We start from the raw sequence: 17,017 nt of genomic DNA, 5'->3' as shown, positions 1-17,017 counted from the left end.
TGATATTGTTTTATATATTTTATATATATATTTATATTATTTAGCAGTCTAGGAGGCTCGTGGCTAGCTGTATTATTTAGCTGTCTAGGAGGCTTACAGCATAATTTTTCTGCCTGACAGACTGCTATGTACTGCTCTGCTGCAAAATATCAACTAGTAGTAGCCTAAAGCCATATTGGCTGGTGAACATTAGTTCCCTGGAAGGCATCATTGGCTGGTGAACATTAGTTCCCTGGAAGGCGTCATTGGCTGGTGAACATTAGTTCCCTGGAAGGCATCATTGGCTGGTGAACATTAGTTCCCTGGAAGGCGTCATTGGCTGGTGAACATTAGTTCCCTGGAAGGCATCATTGGCTGGTGAACATTAGTTCCCTGGAAGGCGTCATTGGCTGGTGAACATTAGCTGCCTGGAAGGCATCATTGGCTGGTGAACATTAGCTGCCTGGAAGGCATCATTGGCTGGTGAACATTAGCTGCCTGGAAGGCATCATTGGCTGGTGAACATTAGCTGCCTGGAAGACATCATTGGCTGGTGAACATTAGCTGCCTGGAAGGCATCATTGGCTGGTGAACATTGCTTGTGGGTGGCTGAGCAGAGAATGGAGTGGAACAGCAGTTGGCTGGCTGCCTTTCATTCATAGCTCAGGGTACAAAGTCCCCTCTGCCCCTCCTAAAATGTCTCTACTAACACTCAACTGGGCACAACTGCAATGTTTACCTACAACATTTACTGGTTCTAATTAAATGCAGGAAAAGATACCCGGATAGGTATCACCATCACCCTGAGTATCGGGTCCCCCCAGGGCTGTGTTCTGAGCCCCCTGCTGTATTCACTCTACACACATGACTGTGTGGCCAGGTTCAGCTCCAACTCCATAGTGAAGTTTGCGGACGACACAGTGGTGGTGGGGCTAATCTCTGACAACGACGAGAAGGCCTACCAGGAGGAGGTTGATGTACTGGCACGCTGGTGTCAGGACAACAGCCTGCTCCTGAACATTGGTAAAACCAAGGAGCTGATCATGGATTTTAGGAGAACACAGCAGGGGACACACACACCACTGTGGATAAACGGGGCTACCGTGGACAGGGTGAGCAGCATTAAGTACCTGGGGGTCCACATCTCAGAGGACCTGACATGGACAACACACATAGACTCAGTCGTAAAAAATGTGAAGCAGCGCCTCTACCACCTGAGACAGTTAAGGAAGTTCAGAGTATCGGGGAAGATACTCCAGTCCTTCTACTCCAGAGCTGTAGAGAGCATCTTGACTGGAAACATCACTGCCTGGTATGGAAACAGCACGGCACAGGACAAGAAGGCCCTACAGAGAGTGGTGCGCTCAGCTGAGCGTACTATGGTATTGCACTACCACCCCTGCAGGACTTATATAACAAGAGGTGCAAATCCAGAGCCTGCAGAATAATGAAAGCCCTCACCACCCCAACAACAGCCTGTTCAAGCTGCTGCGGTCAGGCAAACGCCTGCGCACACCAGCAACTAGGACAGAGAGACTTCGGCTCAGCTTCTTCCCCCAGGAGTCTTGAACACTGAACTCTCCACACACAAGCACACATGAGCACACACACAACACACATACTGTGTATACGCTCACACACTAACAGTCACTTTAGCACGAACACACACACACACACATGCTGTACACGCTCACACTAAACGGTCAAAAAAAAAAAAAAAAAAAGAACAGGAGTGGTTCTTGTATAGTAATAGATGGATATAGCAAGATAGCATAAGGATATATAGTATAACTGTATATTGTATAGTATTGTATAGTAGTGTACATAAGACCCAGTGCCTCATCCGTAACTTAACACTGTATTGCACTATCGCAGGACCTTAGCATGTCTTTTACCATGCATTTTTTAAAACTTTATGTACATTATTATACCTGTTATGTCTTATTCTTATTACTTGTATTATTGCACAATCACTGCGGGCATGACCACCCGCATTTCACTGTATGCCTTGTATGCCGTGACAAATAAAACTCTTGACTTGACTTGACTTGACTTGACTTGTATAAAAACACTTTCATCGCTCCATCAGTGAATCTCCTAAACTCAGGAGGGTGTGAAATGAGGGGCTGCGTTGAACATATTTGAATACACTTTATATATGTTACTGTACTAGAATTGTGTGTATTTGTTATGTGGCAGCCATTATGTCCAAGACACATTCCCCTATAGGAATAAATGAAGTAATCTTGAACCTTCTAAAGAAGCCATGTGCTGTTTTAAAGTGCATTATGTAATCAAAATGTAAACAGTAAACAGCCACACCACTGAAAGCCAATCAGTGGGACTGGGGAGATGGCTTCATTGTGTGAGCTCTTGATAGAGGGATACAATTTACTGTAACTAATTTACATTTGTAGACATGTTTGGAGACATTGGCTAAATGTTATCAGTATTATTTTGTTATTATGAGAAAATTTGAGAGGTTTGTTTTCCATCTACTGTTAACACTTTCAGTGCCGGCCATTAACATGGTAAAGCATGGTTAAATGCCAGCACCCACTTCAATGATAGCCTTGTGAACGCATAATCTCGGTCTTAGATTATGGCTATGTGTCTAATCTGCCCGTCGTTTATCAATAACTTGTTTGCAGTCAACAATGTCGAAACGGATTGTTTTTTAATTGCTTCATTTCCGTTTTATAGAATTTTGAAAAGCCCTCGTTTTCAAGGAAAATATAAAGATTCCGTGATAAACGGCATTTACTGGAATATTCTGGCATACACAAACACGTTGTCATTTTTCGGCCTATTTATGAATCGTTTTCAAATAAACGCTAGATTATCGATAGTGTATGTGTACTTATGCACGCTATAGAGGCGATCTGAAAAATCTATTCTCTCATTTCCTCATCAGCGATCACAGCCACACACACAAACACACACACACACACACACACACACATAGGGCAAACGCTGAGATATAGGTGAAAATAGCTCTGATTATCTTAAGACTGGTAAAATAAATTCCTTACCTCAGATCAGATGTTATCCAAAAAGATTATTCCAATTCCTGATCGCCATTCCAAATATCGATCACGCTTATTGATTACAGTGTTGGGTACTGTAAATACATAATCCATGCGTTTTCCGGGCCGGCAAGCACAATGGATTCTTCAGTTGGCCTTGACGGAAAAGTTAAATGAGGAAACTGCCCCCCCCCCCCCCCCCCCCCCCCCTTTGTCAGTCTAAAGTAATGCGGTGCAGTTACACAGGGAGAGACGATAGGGGGCGGTATCTTCCCAATTGAGCTCAGAGAGACTCTGCAACACTAGCGTGAGGCTCGATTGATGAAATATGAATTCAAATCGCCAATAAAAAAAAATACGACAAACTAACGCTATATAGCGTTGGCGGGCACTCAAAGGTTGGCATGAACTAACGACAAAAAGCGTGGCTGGCATTCAAAGTGTTAATGTTCATACTGGTGAAATAGATATTAAATTAAAAGCACTAAATATTGTGCTTTTAAATCGTTTCAGTTTAGTTGTTTGTATAGTTCCCTCTCTGACAGTATTATAATGCATCTTGATACAGTCGACCATGTAACAATATACAGTTGGATTCTTCTCTGAGCTCATAATTGAGTGTAACTCAACAAAACTCTCACGGGTGACATATTTTCTGGCGTCTCTCAAGTCTCCAGTCTTTGCTGCAGCCATAGGAAAACAAATGGACTATTAATAGATCACTCTTAGCTTCGTCTGTGGTCCATGCAGCTGTGGTCCAGTGAACAAAGCCTTCTAATATACATGTCTCTCTCTAATAAGGCAGGGGATTCAAAACTATAGCTTAGTGTTGCAGATCAGGTCACCCGATGTCACCAGTGTCCGTACATTCTCTGCAACATCCGGTCATTTATTAATTTGGCTTTTACAAATTGGAACGTTAACAAAATAATAAAATCCTTTGGTGAAAAAACGTACTGGTAAATGGTAAAGGAAAAGACCGCTAATGTCTGAATGACGTGAAAGACAGTGCTTAGGAATCAAGGAATAACCAAGAGATAATCATGTTCTTTGACAAACACAGTACGTCACACTGTCAACACCGGTGTCCCCGGAGGAACTCTACTATTACCCTTCCTGTTCACCCTCTACACCAGGGCTATTCAACTGGCGGCCCGCGGGCCAGATCCGGGATGATTCTGACCGGCCCGCCAAAGATTACATGATAATATATAAAAAAAAAAAAAAATAAGAATAATTTTTTTTTTTTTTACTTTTTTTTTTTCATGTCAACGTTAACACGCACAATTGAGCCAAAAGTCACTCAATTAATGACAGATTCCATTGATAAATTGAGGGAAAACTTTGCAAGTCGATTTGATGAATTTGACATGTCCAGAGAATTGATGCATTTTGTGAGCAACCCATTTGCCAATGTAGCTGCTATTTCCACAAAAGGACAAGAGTTCCTTGCATCACTTCACATTGATGAAGGTCTCCTGCAACTTGAAATAATTGACATGCAAGCATCATCTGCTCTGAAGCAGGCACTTGAGAATGAATCCACCACAACATTTTGGATAAAGTGTATTCATGTCAAGACATTCCCCAAAATAAAAACGCTGGCAATATCTGTGCTAACAATGTTTGGCTCAACATACACCTGTGAATCCAGTTTCTCTCACATGAATGCCATTAAAACAAGCAACCGTGCCTCCTTGACAAATGAGCATTTGCATCACTGTTTGCGGGTAGCCCTCACTTCCTATGAACCCTCTTTCTCTGCCATTGCCCAGTCAAAGAAGTGCAATCGCTCTCATTAGATGTGTGTATGTAGGCTAGGCCTGTCTGCCCCCCACCCCCCTGATGTTTGAGAGTTAAGAGTGGACAATAAGTGCTGATAAGATGCTGTGATTTGCTGTTGTTGCACAGACATGAAGCACCTTTTCATAAGCTCAGCTGCACTATAAATGTGTTTTTTGTTCAAGTGTTGATGTTAGAATGTTCAGATGCACATCATGCACTTGTTTGTTTTTTATTTTATTTTTATATTGAAATGTTGAAGAGGAGATGTTGCAGTTGTTGCACAGTCATAAATGAAGCACTTTTTGCAGGAGATGTTGCAGATGTGGCACATAAATGAAGCACTTTTTTTGAAAAGTATACTACTTTTGCAATGTAGTTAAATAAAAGTTGTGAAAATGTGGTTGCGTGTTGTGTCAAGTGTACATATATTCATAGCACGGGGAGGCGCCGTGGCAGTCCGGCCCCTTGGCCCTTTGGGTTTCTGACAATGTGGCCCCCTGAACAATTTAGTTGAATAGCCCTGCTCTACACTCTTAGGTCTCTCAATGTGTGTAGTGCAGTCATTTTACCAGTGTTTAGCCAGCGTCCGTCCTCTTCTTTGCCAAGGTATACTGGGGGGCTACATCAACTCAAGATAGACTAACAAACAAGCTGGTGAAGAAGACTAGCTCTGCAGTGGGACTCAAACTGAACACGCTGGTGAGGAAAGCTAGCTCTGTAGTGAGTCAAACTGAACAAGCTGGTGAGGAAGGCTAGCTCTGTAGTGAGTCAAACTGAACACGCTGGTGAGGAAGACTAGCTCTGTAGTGAGTCAAACGGTCAAGCTGGTGAGGAAGACTAGCTCTGTAGTGAGTCAAACTGAACAAGCTGGTGAGGAAGACTAGCTCTGTAGTGAGTCAAACGGTCAAGCTGGTGAGGAAGACTAGCTCTGTAGTGAGTCAAACTGAACAAGCTGGTGAGGAAGACTAGCTCTGTAGTGAGTCAAACTGAACAAGCTGGTGATGAAGACTAGCTCTGTAGTGGGAGTTGAACTGGTCAAACTAGAGGTGGTGGCAGAGAGGAGGATAAAGAAAAAGCTGGACTCTATACTGGAAAACCCCTCCCACCCCCTCTATGAGGAGCTCGCCTCAGCCAGTCCGTCATGCCAGTAGCCACCAGGCTCCAAATCCGTAGGTACGGACTAGAACAGATCAAGAGAGAGTTGGAGATCTGTGTGGAGAAGAATGACAATGGCCAGGTTGACCCAACCATTCTATGGGATACGATTGAAGTTGCTATGTGAGGGAAATTAATATTGAGGGCAGCTTGTCAAAAGAAGGCTAGATTATTGATATATGAAAAGCTGGTTACCACATTAAAACCTCTTAATGTTCGACGGCCCTCATACGGGCCGTCACGCCTGTGCGTCGCAGCACTTTGCTCTCGTCTGTCGGCTCCGGGCTGCGTTTATCCTGATCATTCAATACATTGTTAGAAAGTTGAATTTGCCACCTTTCGATCGTCACCACACTCAACCTATTGCGTGCTTCGGGTCTCGAGTTACAAGACGAAATACCCGGCGAGCGTCATTTGACATTTAATCACGCTGAATTATTGAGGTACACACATCAAAAACCTTTGTAAAACTCAAATTTTCCATGGGATTTTTTATAAACTTTGGACCTGTATGACTATAAGACTATTTTTTTTTATCCACTTTTTCTCCTCTTTTTTCTATTTTTCTCCCATCCCAATTTAGCCGTGCCAATTCTCCCCTCCCCTGTCTTGATCGTTGCTCGCATGTGCCCCCCACTGGCCGGTTGTAGGGATAGAAGCCCATCGCATGTCCCCTCCGATACATGTGGAGGCAGCCAGTCGCATCTTTTCACCTGCCAACGCGGACTCTCATTTGGCGAGGAGTAACGTGTAGGAGGCTCACACTGCCCCCGCCATTTTCCTGTCTCTGCTGTGCAGGCGCCCCAACCGACCTGTAGGAGTCGCTGTTTACAACGTCCAACTCTGCCAATTGAGTTAGTATGACGGCCGGCCCAAGCCGGAGGCAACGCCGACAGCCAGATTCGATAACGGTGTCTCTTGCGTTGGTGACGAGCGCAATGTCCGCTGCACCACCCAGCCGCCCGGATGACTATAAGACTTCAGGCTATGGAACCGTTATGTTTTCCAGCTCCTACCTCTCAGCTGGAACCCAAAAACAGGCATCTGGCAACAAGTCAACACAAACTTAAGGAGCAAATATTTAATTTCAGTGTTCAAACCTCTGTTTCTCTATTACATTAGCACTCAAAATGTATTTTGTGTAAAAAACGTCAGTATGTTACCTTTCAAAAGAGACCAGACTCATGCATGTGCTATAAGTATAAAGTATAATAAATCGCAAATGACTTTGGGTATGCAATCGACAGGCATTTTATGCTGAAAGTGCCGAAGGGTTTAAGGGATCAGGAACAGCAGCATACAGTGACAATACTAAAGACAGTAATATCGCAACAAATAAAAGAGACAGAAACATAGATGACATTCTTCATTCTTTTGAAGCAAACCAACTATGAGTCATCAAAGTAATCAAAATGTTTAGCCAGATGCTTGCAGACACAGCAAACTGAAAATACAATCCGCAAATTAAGACAGGGTGAGAGAATTCCTAAATTCATTAGATCTGCCATCTATTGGCGAAGCACAGAATGACAACCTTAACTGAATGAGGAGATAGATGAGGCAATTAGTAGATTTAAATCAAATAAAACTCCAGGTTGACGAGTTTCCGACCTGGAATTAGCATGTGAACGGCCTTCCAAGTCAGATAAACAAAGTTGGGGAAACTGTTGATGAGCAAGTTGTGATGGTTTACCCTTTGACCTGTGCTGCTATTGGCTAGTTCAGTCCCAATCAAAACGAAAAGTGGAAAGAATCACATTATATCGCAATAGAAAACAATATCAACTAGTTAAACTATAGTAGCCTAAAACCATAGTTTCTATGTTTCTAATTATTTACTTTGTTATTGGTTCAAATTGGTTCAAAGTTTGGTTTCTCCAAACTTTGGCACATGAACGCAAGCAGGTTGGATGAAGAATTAAGTTAGAAGGTAGTTCAAAGTAAAGGCACTAGTGCTGTATTGGTTAGCCTTGATGCAGAGAAGACTGTGTTTGATTGCATTGGATGGACTTTTCTGTATCAAGTGCTGGAAAGATTTGGATATTTTTTTTAAAAAAAGTGTACAAACAATATATCAAGGTCCAACTGCTAGGATTAAAATTAACGGCCATTTGACTGCCAACTTCGCTCCAGAATGTGGTACATGCCAGGGTTGCTGCCTTAGCCCCACCCACTTCGTTGTTTATATAGAGCCTCGGTACAGGGCGATTAGACAGAGCCAATATAAGGTGTGAAGGTCGGAAATGAGGAGTATATTATAGGGCTCTTTGCCAATGATAATAACCTACCTTCAAGAACCAGATACCTCCTTTCCCAAGCTAATGACAATCCTTGAAAACTTTGGTCATTGATAATAATGTTCTGCCAAGGCTGTTGTTATTTCAACCCCAAAGCCAAGGGTCAGATTTAAAATGCTACAGTTGAGTAAGGACGGGGGAGGAATGTCTCTGAGGGGATATTTCTTTGCCAGATGAGGTATAATATGTTAGTGCTGTCCAAAATACCAGGCAAGATGGAAAGATATAGAAGTAAACGCACAAATAATGCTCCCTGCGGATGGAGAACTCAAGAGGTTTGAGGATTTAAAGAAGGAAATTGGTCTTGAAACAAAGATTTCTTTAATATGAATAACAATTGGAATAACATCTGGAATATGGGCAATAAGGTGATAGATGTAATAATTAAAGCATACAAACAAAATAATCCCAAAATGATATCAAACCACCACAGACAGACAGACAGACAGACAGACAGACAGACAGACAGACAGACAGGCAGGCAGACACACAGACAGACAGACAGACAGGCAGACAGACAGACAGACAGGCACCTGTTCAGATCGTTCAGCATCGGTGAGTTTCTTCTTCTTATCTTGACGCTGTTGAGCTCTCCTCTCCTTTTCTCTCTCCTTCTCTCTCACTCTCTCCTTCTCTCTCACTCTCTCAGTGTAGTTACGGGAGAATGCCTGGACACACAATGGAATTTTGAATAATCTCAACACGTAGCGTGGTTACCGAGGTGGATACAGTAAATGTTTCACTATGTTTTGGACACGTGTGCCTGGTTACAACATTAAAGGGGTAGTAAGTACCCCCGTAATGAAGTATAGCGGTGTTGGAACTGCTCACAATAAGGCCTGTGGATTATCTTAAGTAGCCGGGTCAAGATTTCAGTTTTATTTCAACGTCTACGTCTCAAGAGGCTCGTCCTCAGAAAGCAATGAATACATTTCCACACTTTCCACACTTTCCACAGGTAACATGGAGCCAGATGTCCTTAAAACCAGATGTTCTTAAAACCACGGTGAACCTGAAAAATACAACTTTATTTAGTGGATTCAAATAAAGAATTTAAAGAGGTGTTTTTAACACTTGTAAAACTTTGGTAACAGAATACAAAAAAATTCTATTCTGTGTGGAGGGACTGGGAGACCCATGTTACTGACCAAACACTCTGTATCAGGGATGGCTGTCTGAATGTAGAGCTATTATTTTAACAAAGAAAAAACACTTACAACACCTTTAATTGTAAATAAAACGCATTTTTTTAGTGGAAGGGACCTTTAAAAGCTGTGTGTGTGCACGTGTGTGTGTGCATGTGCATACCTTCTCCATACTATCCACTCGTTCCAGCAGTTTAGTGGTTACAGAGTGCAGTTTTAACAGGTCAACACCATACAGAGATCCCTCCAACAGATCCATGATGGACGACAGCTAGACAGACACGCAGACAGGAAGACAGACAGAAATACATATTTTACTCTGTAGCTTTGTCATACTCCACATATTCACATGTTACACTGTATACTGCAATGCACTTTGCACTCTGGTTAGATGCCAACTTCATTTCGTTGTCTTAATGTATTCGTGCAATGACAATAAAATCTAATCTAATATAAATATGCTAACAGACAGACAGACATGTTAACAGACAGCCACAGGCAGAGTTTCTGAATTTGTCTTCACATCAGTTCAAAAGAGCATTGAAATCACTTCCACTGACCAACCAACACCTTCGATATGGACTGTCCATAAAGTGCAACAGATATTTGCCTTGTCATACGAATCCATATGCCTTGTTCTTATCATTATCTGCATCTATTTTCTCATTTTCATTATAAAATCTCATTACAAGTGTATACTTAGTCTGTTAGTGATAGGGTTTGTGTTTGTGTGTGTGTGTGTGTGTGTGTGTGTGTGTGTGTGTGTGTGTGTGTGTGTGTGTGTGTGTGTGTGTGTGTGTGTGTGTGTGTGTGTGTGTGTGTGTTTTAATAGCAGTAGATACAACGTTTCGACCGACCCTTCAGGTCTTTTTCAAGTATGAACACAACCCAAAATTACATCTTTTTATACAGGAAATTAAATGCAGGTCCCAAGACTTGCATGATTTATACATTTTATACATGATTTAGTAACAATGTATCTTTTACATTTGACATTTTTTAGAAGGAGATTTTTTAGAGAAATATATATATATCCACTTATGGATAGAAACATTGCTGAAACTATGTCCTGTAATGTACTGACTGGAGAAGCTGCTTTTCAAGCCTTTGGAGAGTTTTTAGGCAATTCTCTTTCACATTCCTCTGCATTATATAAAGTATCTTTAAATGTTTTGTATATGTGTAAAAGATAAACAAATAAACAAACGTTGGTAAGGTTTATGTCTGATTTTCACGTAAAAATCACTGAATTGCCCCTTTAATGCCACAGCCTGATCATTACAACAGGTGAGCTCCTACCTTAATGTCCCTCCCTGCTTCCTGTAGTTTCTTGAAGCGGTATTCCCCCTCACATGGGTTGACGGCTGAGGACGGGGCCAAACACACACACTGCTTGCAGTCCGTTCCCTTGGTAACCGTCTCAATGGTGTAGAAGTCCTGGGAAGACATGGCCTGGCCGTCGTCATGGAGACGGCTACAGGCGGAGCGCTTGATTGGCCGGACGATGCAGCGGCACACACAGTCGGAGCCGGAGGACACCGTCTTCACCTTGTCATAGTCGCCTAGCAACTGGAGGAGGAGGGGAAAGGGGAGGGGTCAACTATTTACCAGAATAATAAGAAGTAAAAATTCCTGTATCAGCAACATTGTAGCCAAAACTATCAAGTGTAATTACTCATGTGTAATAAGGGACAATAATATGTGGTCATTTTACTAGTCATTTGAGGGGAAATGTGTTTTGGACATTAATATCTCTGAGACACACATACATGTAGACATTAATATCTTTCTCTGAGACACACATACATGTAGACATTAATATCTCTCTCTGAGACACACATACATGTAGACATTAATATATCTCTCTGAGACACACATACATGTAGACATTATCTCTCTCTGAGACACACATACATGTAGACATTAATATCTCTCCCTCAGACACACATACAGTACATGTAGACATTAACATCTCCCTCTGAGACACACATACATGTACATTAATATCTCTCTCTAAAACACACATACATGTAGACATTAATATCTCTCTCTGAGACACACATACATGTAGACATTAATATCTCTCTCTGAGACACACATACATGTAGACATTAATATCTCCCTCTGAGACACACATACATGTAGACATTAATATCCCTCTGAGACACACATACATGTAGATATTAATATCTCTCTATGAGACACACATACATGTAGACATTAATATCTCCCTCTGAGACACAACATCTCCTGACCAATCACAGCAACAGTATATTCATGATTCAGTATATTCATGATTCAGTATATACATGATTCAGTATATACATGATTCAGTATATACATGATTCAGTATACATGATTCAGTATATACATGATTCAGTATATGATTCAGTATATACATGATTCAGTATATACATGATTCAGATACATGATTCAGTATATACATGATTCAGTATATATGATTCAGTATAGACATGATTCAGTATAGACATGATTCAGTATACTGTACAGTACATGATTCAGTATTCAAGATTCAAGAGGTTTATTTGTCACATACATACCAGGGAAGACAGTGAAATGTGGGTGGTCATGCCCGCTTCGATTGTGCAATAATACTAATAATAAAATAGACATAAAAAAACAGATATATCTGTATATACATGATTCATACATCTGTATATACATGATTCAGTATAGACAGGATTCAGTATATACAGGATTCAATATAGACATGATTCACTATAGACATGATTCAGTATAGACATGATTCAGTATATATACATGATTCACTATAGACATGATTCAGTATATATACATGATTCACTATAGACATGATTCAGTATATACATGATTCACTATAGACATGATTCAGTATAGACATGATTCACTATAGACATGATTCACTATAGACATGATTCAGTATAGACATGATTCAGTATATACATGATTCAGTATAGACATGATTCAGTATAGACATGATTCAGTATATATACATGATTCAGTATAGACATGATTCAGTATAGACATGATTCAGTATAGACATGATTCAGTATAGACATGATTCACTATAGACATGATTCACTATAGACATGATTCAGTATATATACATGATTCAGTATAGACATGATTCAGTATAGACATGATATACATGATTCAGTATAGACATGATTCAGTATAGACATGATTCAGTATAGACATGATTCAGTATATATACATGATTCAGTATAGACATGATTCAGTATAGACATGATTCAGTATATATACATGATTCAGTATAGACATGATTCAGTATAGACAGGATTAACTATAGACATGATTCACTATAGACATGATTCAGTATAGACATGATTCAGTATATATACATGATTCAGTATAGACATGATTCACTATAGACATGATTCAGTATATATACATGATTCAGTATAGACATGATTCAGTATAGACATGATTCAGTATATATACATGATTCAGTATAGACATGATTCAGTATAGACATGATTCACTATAGACATGATTCAGTATAGACATGATTCACTATAGACATGATTCAGTATAGACATGATTCAGTATAGACATGATTCAGTATAGACATGATTCAGTATAGACATGATTCACTATAGACATGATTCAGTATAGACATGATTCAGTATAGACATGATTCAGTATATATACATGATTCAGTATAGACATGATTCAGTATAGATGTAACTGAGGGGTACAATTCCCTGACTGTATTGTTAGATATGATATTTAATACCACTACCTCATGTACTTTAACTTCTGGCCACCCAGTACAAGATATAAGTATGATGAACACTTTCCCACCTGATGAAACGAATCCACACAAATGTACCAAATCGAAGGTTTAATACAGCAAAGGGTGTATACAACGATCACTTAATTACATTTATGATTTGAAATATGGAATATGCACTTTTATGGCAAATGAGTATTCGTAGGTAAATCAACATTGAATGTCCAATCTCTGGTTGCGCAGGGAGTAAGTATACAACCTGGAATATTTAGGAAACGATAGCGATGGTACTTAAATGATTATAGCTGGATACACTAAGGGGGGGGGGGGGGGTCCCGCTGGTTGTAAGACAGTAGGAGGGGGGGGTTAGAGAAGCCGCTGGCGGTATCCCATCTGGCCGACGGTGTCTTGGGAGAATCCAAAGTCTTGGACACGGTGCCCACAGAACCTCGGACCGCAGACGAATACAGCTGGACCCTCTGTGGACGGTATCTGCCGGTCCACAACGGAGAGACGTGAGGCGACCTCACGTGTAGAGCGCCGTCTCACCTGGAGTCCTCTCCGGGGGGTAATTCCAACACTCCGCAGTGTTGGCCTTTATCCATGGAATAATCAAAGCACACAAAGCATAATCCAAGCCGTGGAAGGCTCGCCGTCGTCCGGGTAGAGTAATCCAATATACAGGTCCAGTCGCTCTTGGCCCGGAGCTCCTCGGATGCAATCACCACTAGGGGTCTGACCAGCCTGGTTAAGCGTCCAGATAACGTCAGGAACGATGGGGGTACTGATAACTTTAGAACTCTAACCGAACGATGCACCATACATAAATAGACTATTATTAGCTTAATATAATACGTCCAACTCGACGGTATAGTGCCAAACTATGACTATTCAACTATTAATCTACACGATATCTCAATGCCTATTCTGGGGCCAAGTAGGCCTTACTACACCGCACGTGCGTCGTGGGGAGGCTTTTGCGTCTGTCACTCTGTTGGAGGGTAAAGAACTGGACTAAAAGAAAGTTCTACTTTACTTGCGCCATATATATATGCGCCATGAACAAATAGTACCATTCGTATTTCGCCCGACATATTCCTGCGCGGAACCGGGGCTTGCCTCGACATGTTAGGCGGCACGATTGAACTTGGACCTAGGGGTATGGCAACCTGGCGCCAGGTTCTCGTCCAATGGTAGAATGAAACTATTATGGGCTGTTTAGTAGAAACGGGGATATTCAATGCATATTGTACAAGGAATATACAGGGGATATCAAACGATATACAAATACAATTAAATATATATATATAAATAAATATATATATTCGGTTTAATCTGATCCTTCACAACAGCCGCCCCCTAATTAGTCCCACCTAATTAGCTAAGCAGAGACAGATTAACCGCACTGTCTACCACTCAAGGTCCGCTGTAAGGGTCAGTCAACTCACAAAGTCATAGGGTCATGGTCATCATCGATAGTATCTGGGAGTCGGGGCAGTTCTATGAGCCTCGCCACGGGACGTGTGTAAGTGCGCCCTTGGACGAGTACTTCAGCTGCTCGGACCTTGCCATCGGCACCGGTGATCACTTTGCTTACGCGGCCAGCCGGCCACATAGCTCTGGGTAGTGACTGGTCAATAATCATGACGACTGTTCCTTCTGTCAAATTGTCTCTCTCTTTTACCCACTTCTGGCGGGTCTGTAGAGACGGTAGGTAGTGAAGTAGGAAGCTGCTCCAAAACTTGTCAGCTAGTACTTGGCTGTACCTCCACATTCTTCGGCCGTTCGCTTCTTCAGGCCTGTACATTGTCTGGGGTAGCGCGGGGTCCAGCCGCCCCATTAGGAGTGTGTTGGGGGTGACTGGGTCGACATCTGCTACATCACTGGAGACGTAACCGAGGGGCTTTGAGTTCAATACTCCCTCGATCTCCGTGAGGACTGTCATTAGGACTTCCTCCGCCACAGTCTGGGCTCCGAGTACGGCGTACAGGGCTGTCTTTATAGAACGTACTTCTCGTTCCCAGGTTCCACCGAAGTGGGGTGCGTTCGGGGGATTAAACTGGAAGTCAATCTGGGCTGGAGCGAGGTGGGTCTTAAGTTCTGGGCCCATAGCTTGGAAGCTCTCGCTCAGCTCTCTTTCTCCGCCTTTGAAGTTGGTCCCGTGATCAGACAACAATGTAGACGGTTTTCCTTTCCGTGATGTGAATCTCCGGAAGGCCATAAGGAATGAGTCTGTGCTCATGGTCGGAAGGAGCTCGATATGTATCGCTCTGGTGGTCATGCATTTGAATACAATACCCCACCGCTTCTCGGTGCCTCTTCCTCTCTTTATATACAACGGGCCAAAGCAGTCCATGCCTGTGGAGTGGAATGGCTTGTCGCCGATTCGGAGGCGACAGGGGGGTAAGTCAGCCATCCGTGGTATGCTGGGCTGCGCGCGCCACTTACGGCAGTCTAGACAGGTTCGCTGGAAGCGCCGTACTGCTTCTCTCCCTTGCAATATCCAATAACGACGTCTGATCTCCGCGAAGACTCTCTCTGCTCCTGCGTGGTGTACATCCTCGTCGTATTTCTTTATGATCAGCTCTGTGACCTTGTGTCGGCTGTTCAAGACGATCGGGTACTTAATGTCATCTGGTAGATCGGGGGCTCTCCGCAGGCGACCACCCACTCTGATGAGATTATGGGCGTCACTCTCTGGTGCCAGGTGAATCAGTCTGCTGTCTGATGGGACGGGGTTTCCTCCCTGTAGACAGTCTAGCTCATCGGGGAACGAGTCTCTCTGGGCTCGTTGTAGTAGAAGAAGTTCTGCTTCTTCGTAGTCAGCTGCTGACATGTCAGTGGTGGACTGAATCTCTGGGTGGTGCCGCAGGAATGTTCTTTGCTGCGCACTCTCTAGGGTAATGCAGTCATCTATGTTGGGGTCTGTGGAGGCGACAGTGCTCAGTCCACAGAACATAGGTTTCTTGTTCTCAGCCTCCTCGTTACTTGCTTCCCTCAGGGTGGGCGTAGGCCAATCTCCTTCCGGGAGCTTGAGGAATGCTGGTCCGTCACTGTAGATGTTGCGACGGGTTAGGTCATCCAGAGACATTCCCCGGGTGATGACGTCAGCTGGGTTGTGTTTGGTGTCCACATACCGCCAGCTTGCTTCTTCTGTTAATTCTTGAATCTCTGTGACTCTGACTCCCACGAAGACTTTGTATCTGCATGAATCAGACTTGATCCATGTTAGTACTGTCGTGGAATCTGACCACAAGATTGTTCTATGCACCGGAATGGTGAGTTCACGTTGGATTAACGTGGCTAGATGTGCTCCTGCGAGGGCTGCGCAGAGCTCTAGACGTGGGATAGATTGTTGCTTACGTGGGGCTATTCTTGAGCGGGCCAGGATGAAAGCAGTGTGTATCTTTCCTCCCATCTCTTGGGCACGCAAATAGGCCACCGATCCGTAGGCTACTTCGGAGGCGTCGCTGAAGACGTGTAGCTCAATCTCGCATGTCTCTGGCCTCACTGTGGATGGGAAGTAGCTGCGGCGTATATTGACACCTGGGAGTGAGCGGAGTTCCGTCTCCCACTCTCTCCATGTTGAGGCAAGGTGTGCGGGTATTGGGTCGTCCCAGCCCTGGTCCTTGTCCCATAGTGCTCGTACAATCATCTTTGCCCTGGTGGTGTAAGGTAGAATACATCCCAACGGGTCATATTGTCTGGCGAGTGTTCTGTACACACTCCGTCTGGTGGTCGGTATCGCCGCCGACCTTCCCTGCTCTGGAGCCAAGGGTTTGTGTCTATAGTGGAGCGAGTCTGTTTTGAAGCGCCAGACTAGTCCTAGTGTCATTTCTTGGGCTTCTCCGGGGATTGTCGCCATCCAGGTCTCGC

General features: G+C 42.9%; 1 protein-coding gene across 1 annotated transcript in view; it reads right to left on the bottom strand.

Annotated features, from left to right (window-relative positions):
• The window catches only part of olfml2bb (olfactomedin-like 2Bb), a 66,495-nt gene that overhangs the window by 32,495 nt on the left and 16,983 nt on the right, over nt 1-17,017 (bottom strand). Inside the window, exons 2-4 of the mRNA XM_084326883.1 lie at nt 10,687-10,956; nt 9,551-9,658; nt 8,776-8,910 (exon numbers count right to left, since the gene is read on the bottom strand). Coding sequence (XP_084183009.1) covers nt 8,776-8,910; nt 9,551-9,658; nt 10,687-10,956 — 513 coding nt within the window. The remainder of the gene's footprint in view (nt 1-8,775; nt 8,911-9,550; nt 9,659-10,686; nt 10,957-17,017) is intronic.

Source organism: Notolepis coatsorum, assembly GCF_963971535.1.
Source record: "Notolepis coatsorum genome assembly, chromosome: 13".
Lineage (NCBI taxonomy): Eukaryota > Metazoa > Chordata > Actinopteri > Aulopiformes > Paralepididae > Notolepis > Notolepis coatsorum.
The sequence above is the reverse complement of the archived record's forward strand: the minus strand, read 5'-3'. Positions and strand labels throughout refer to the sequence as shown.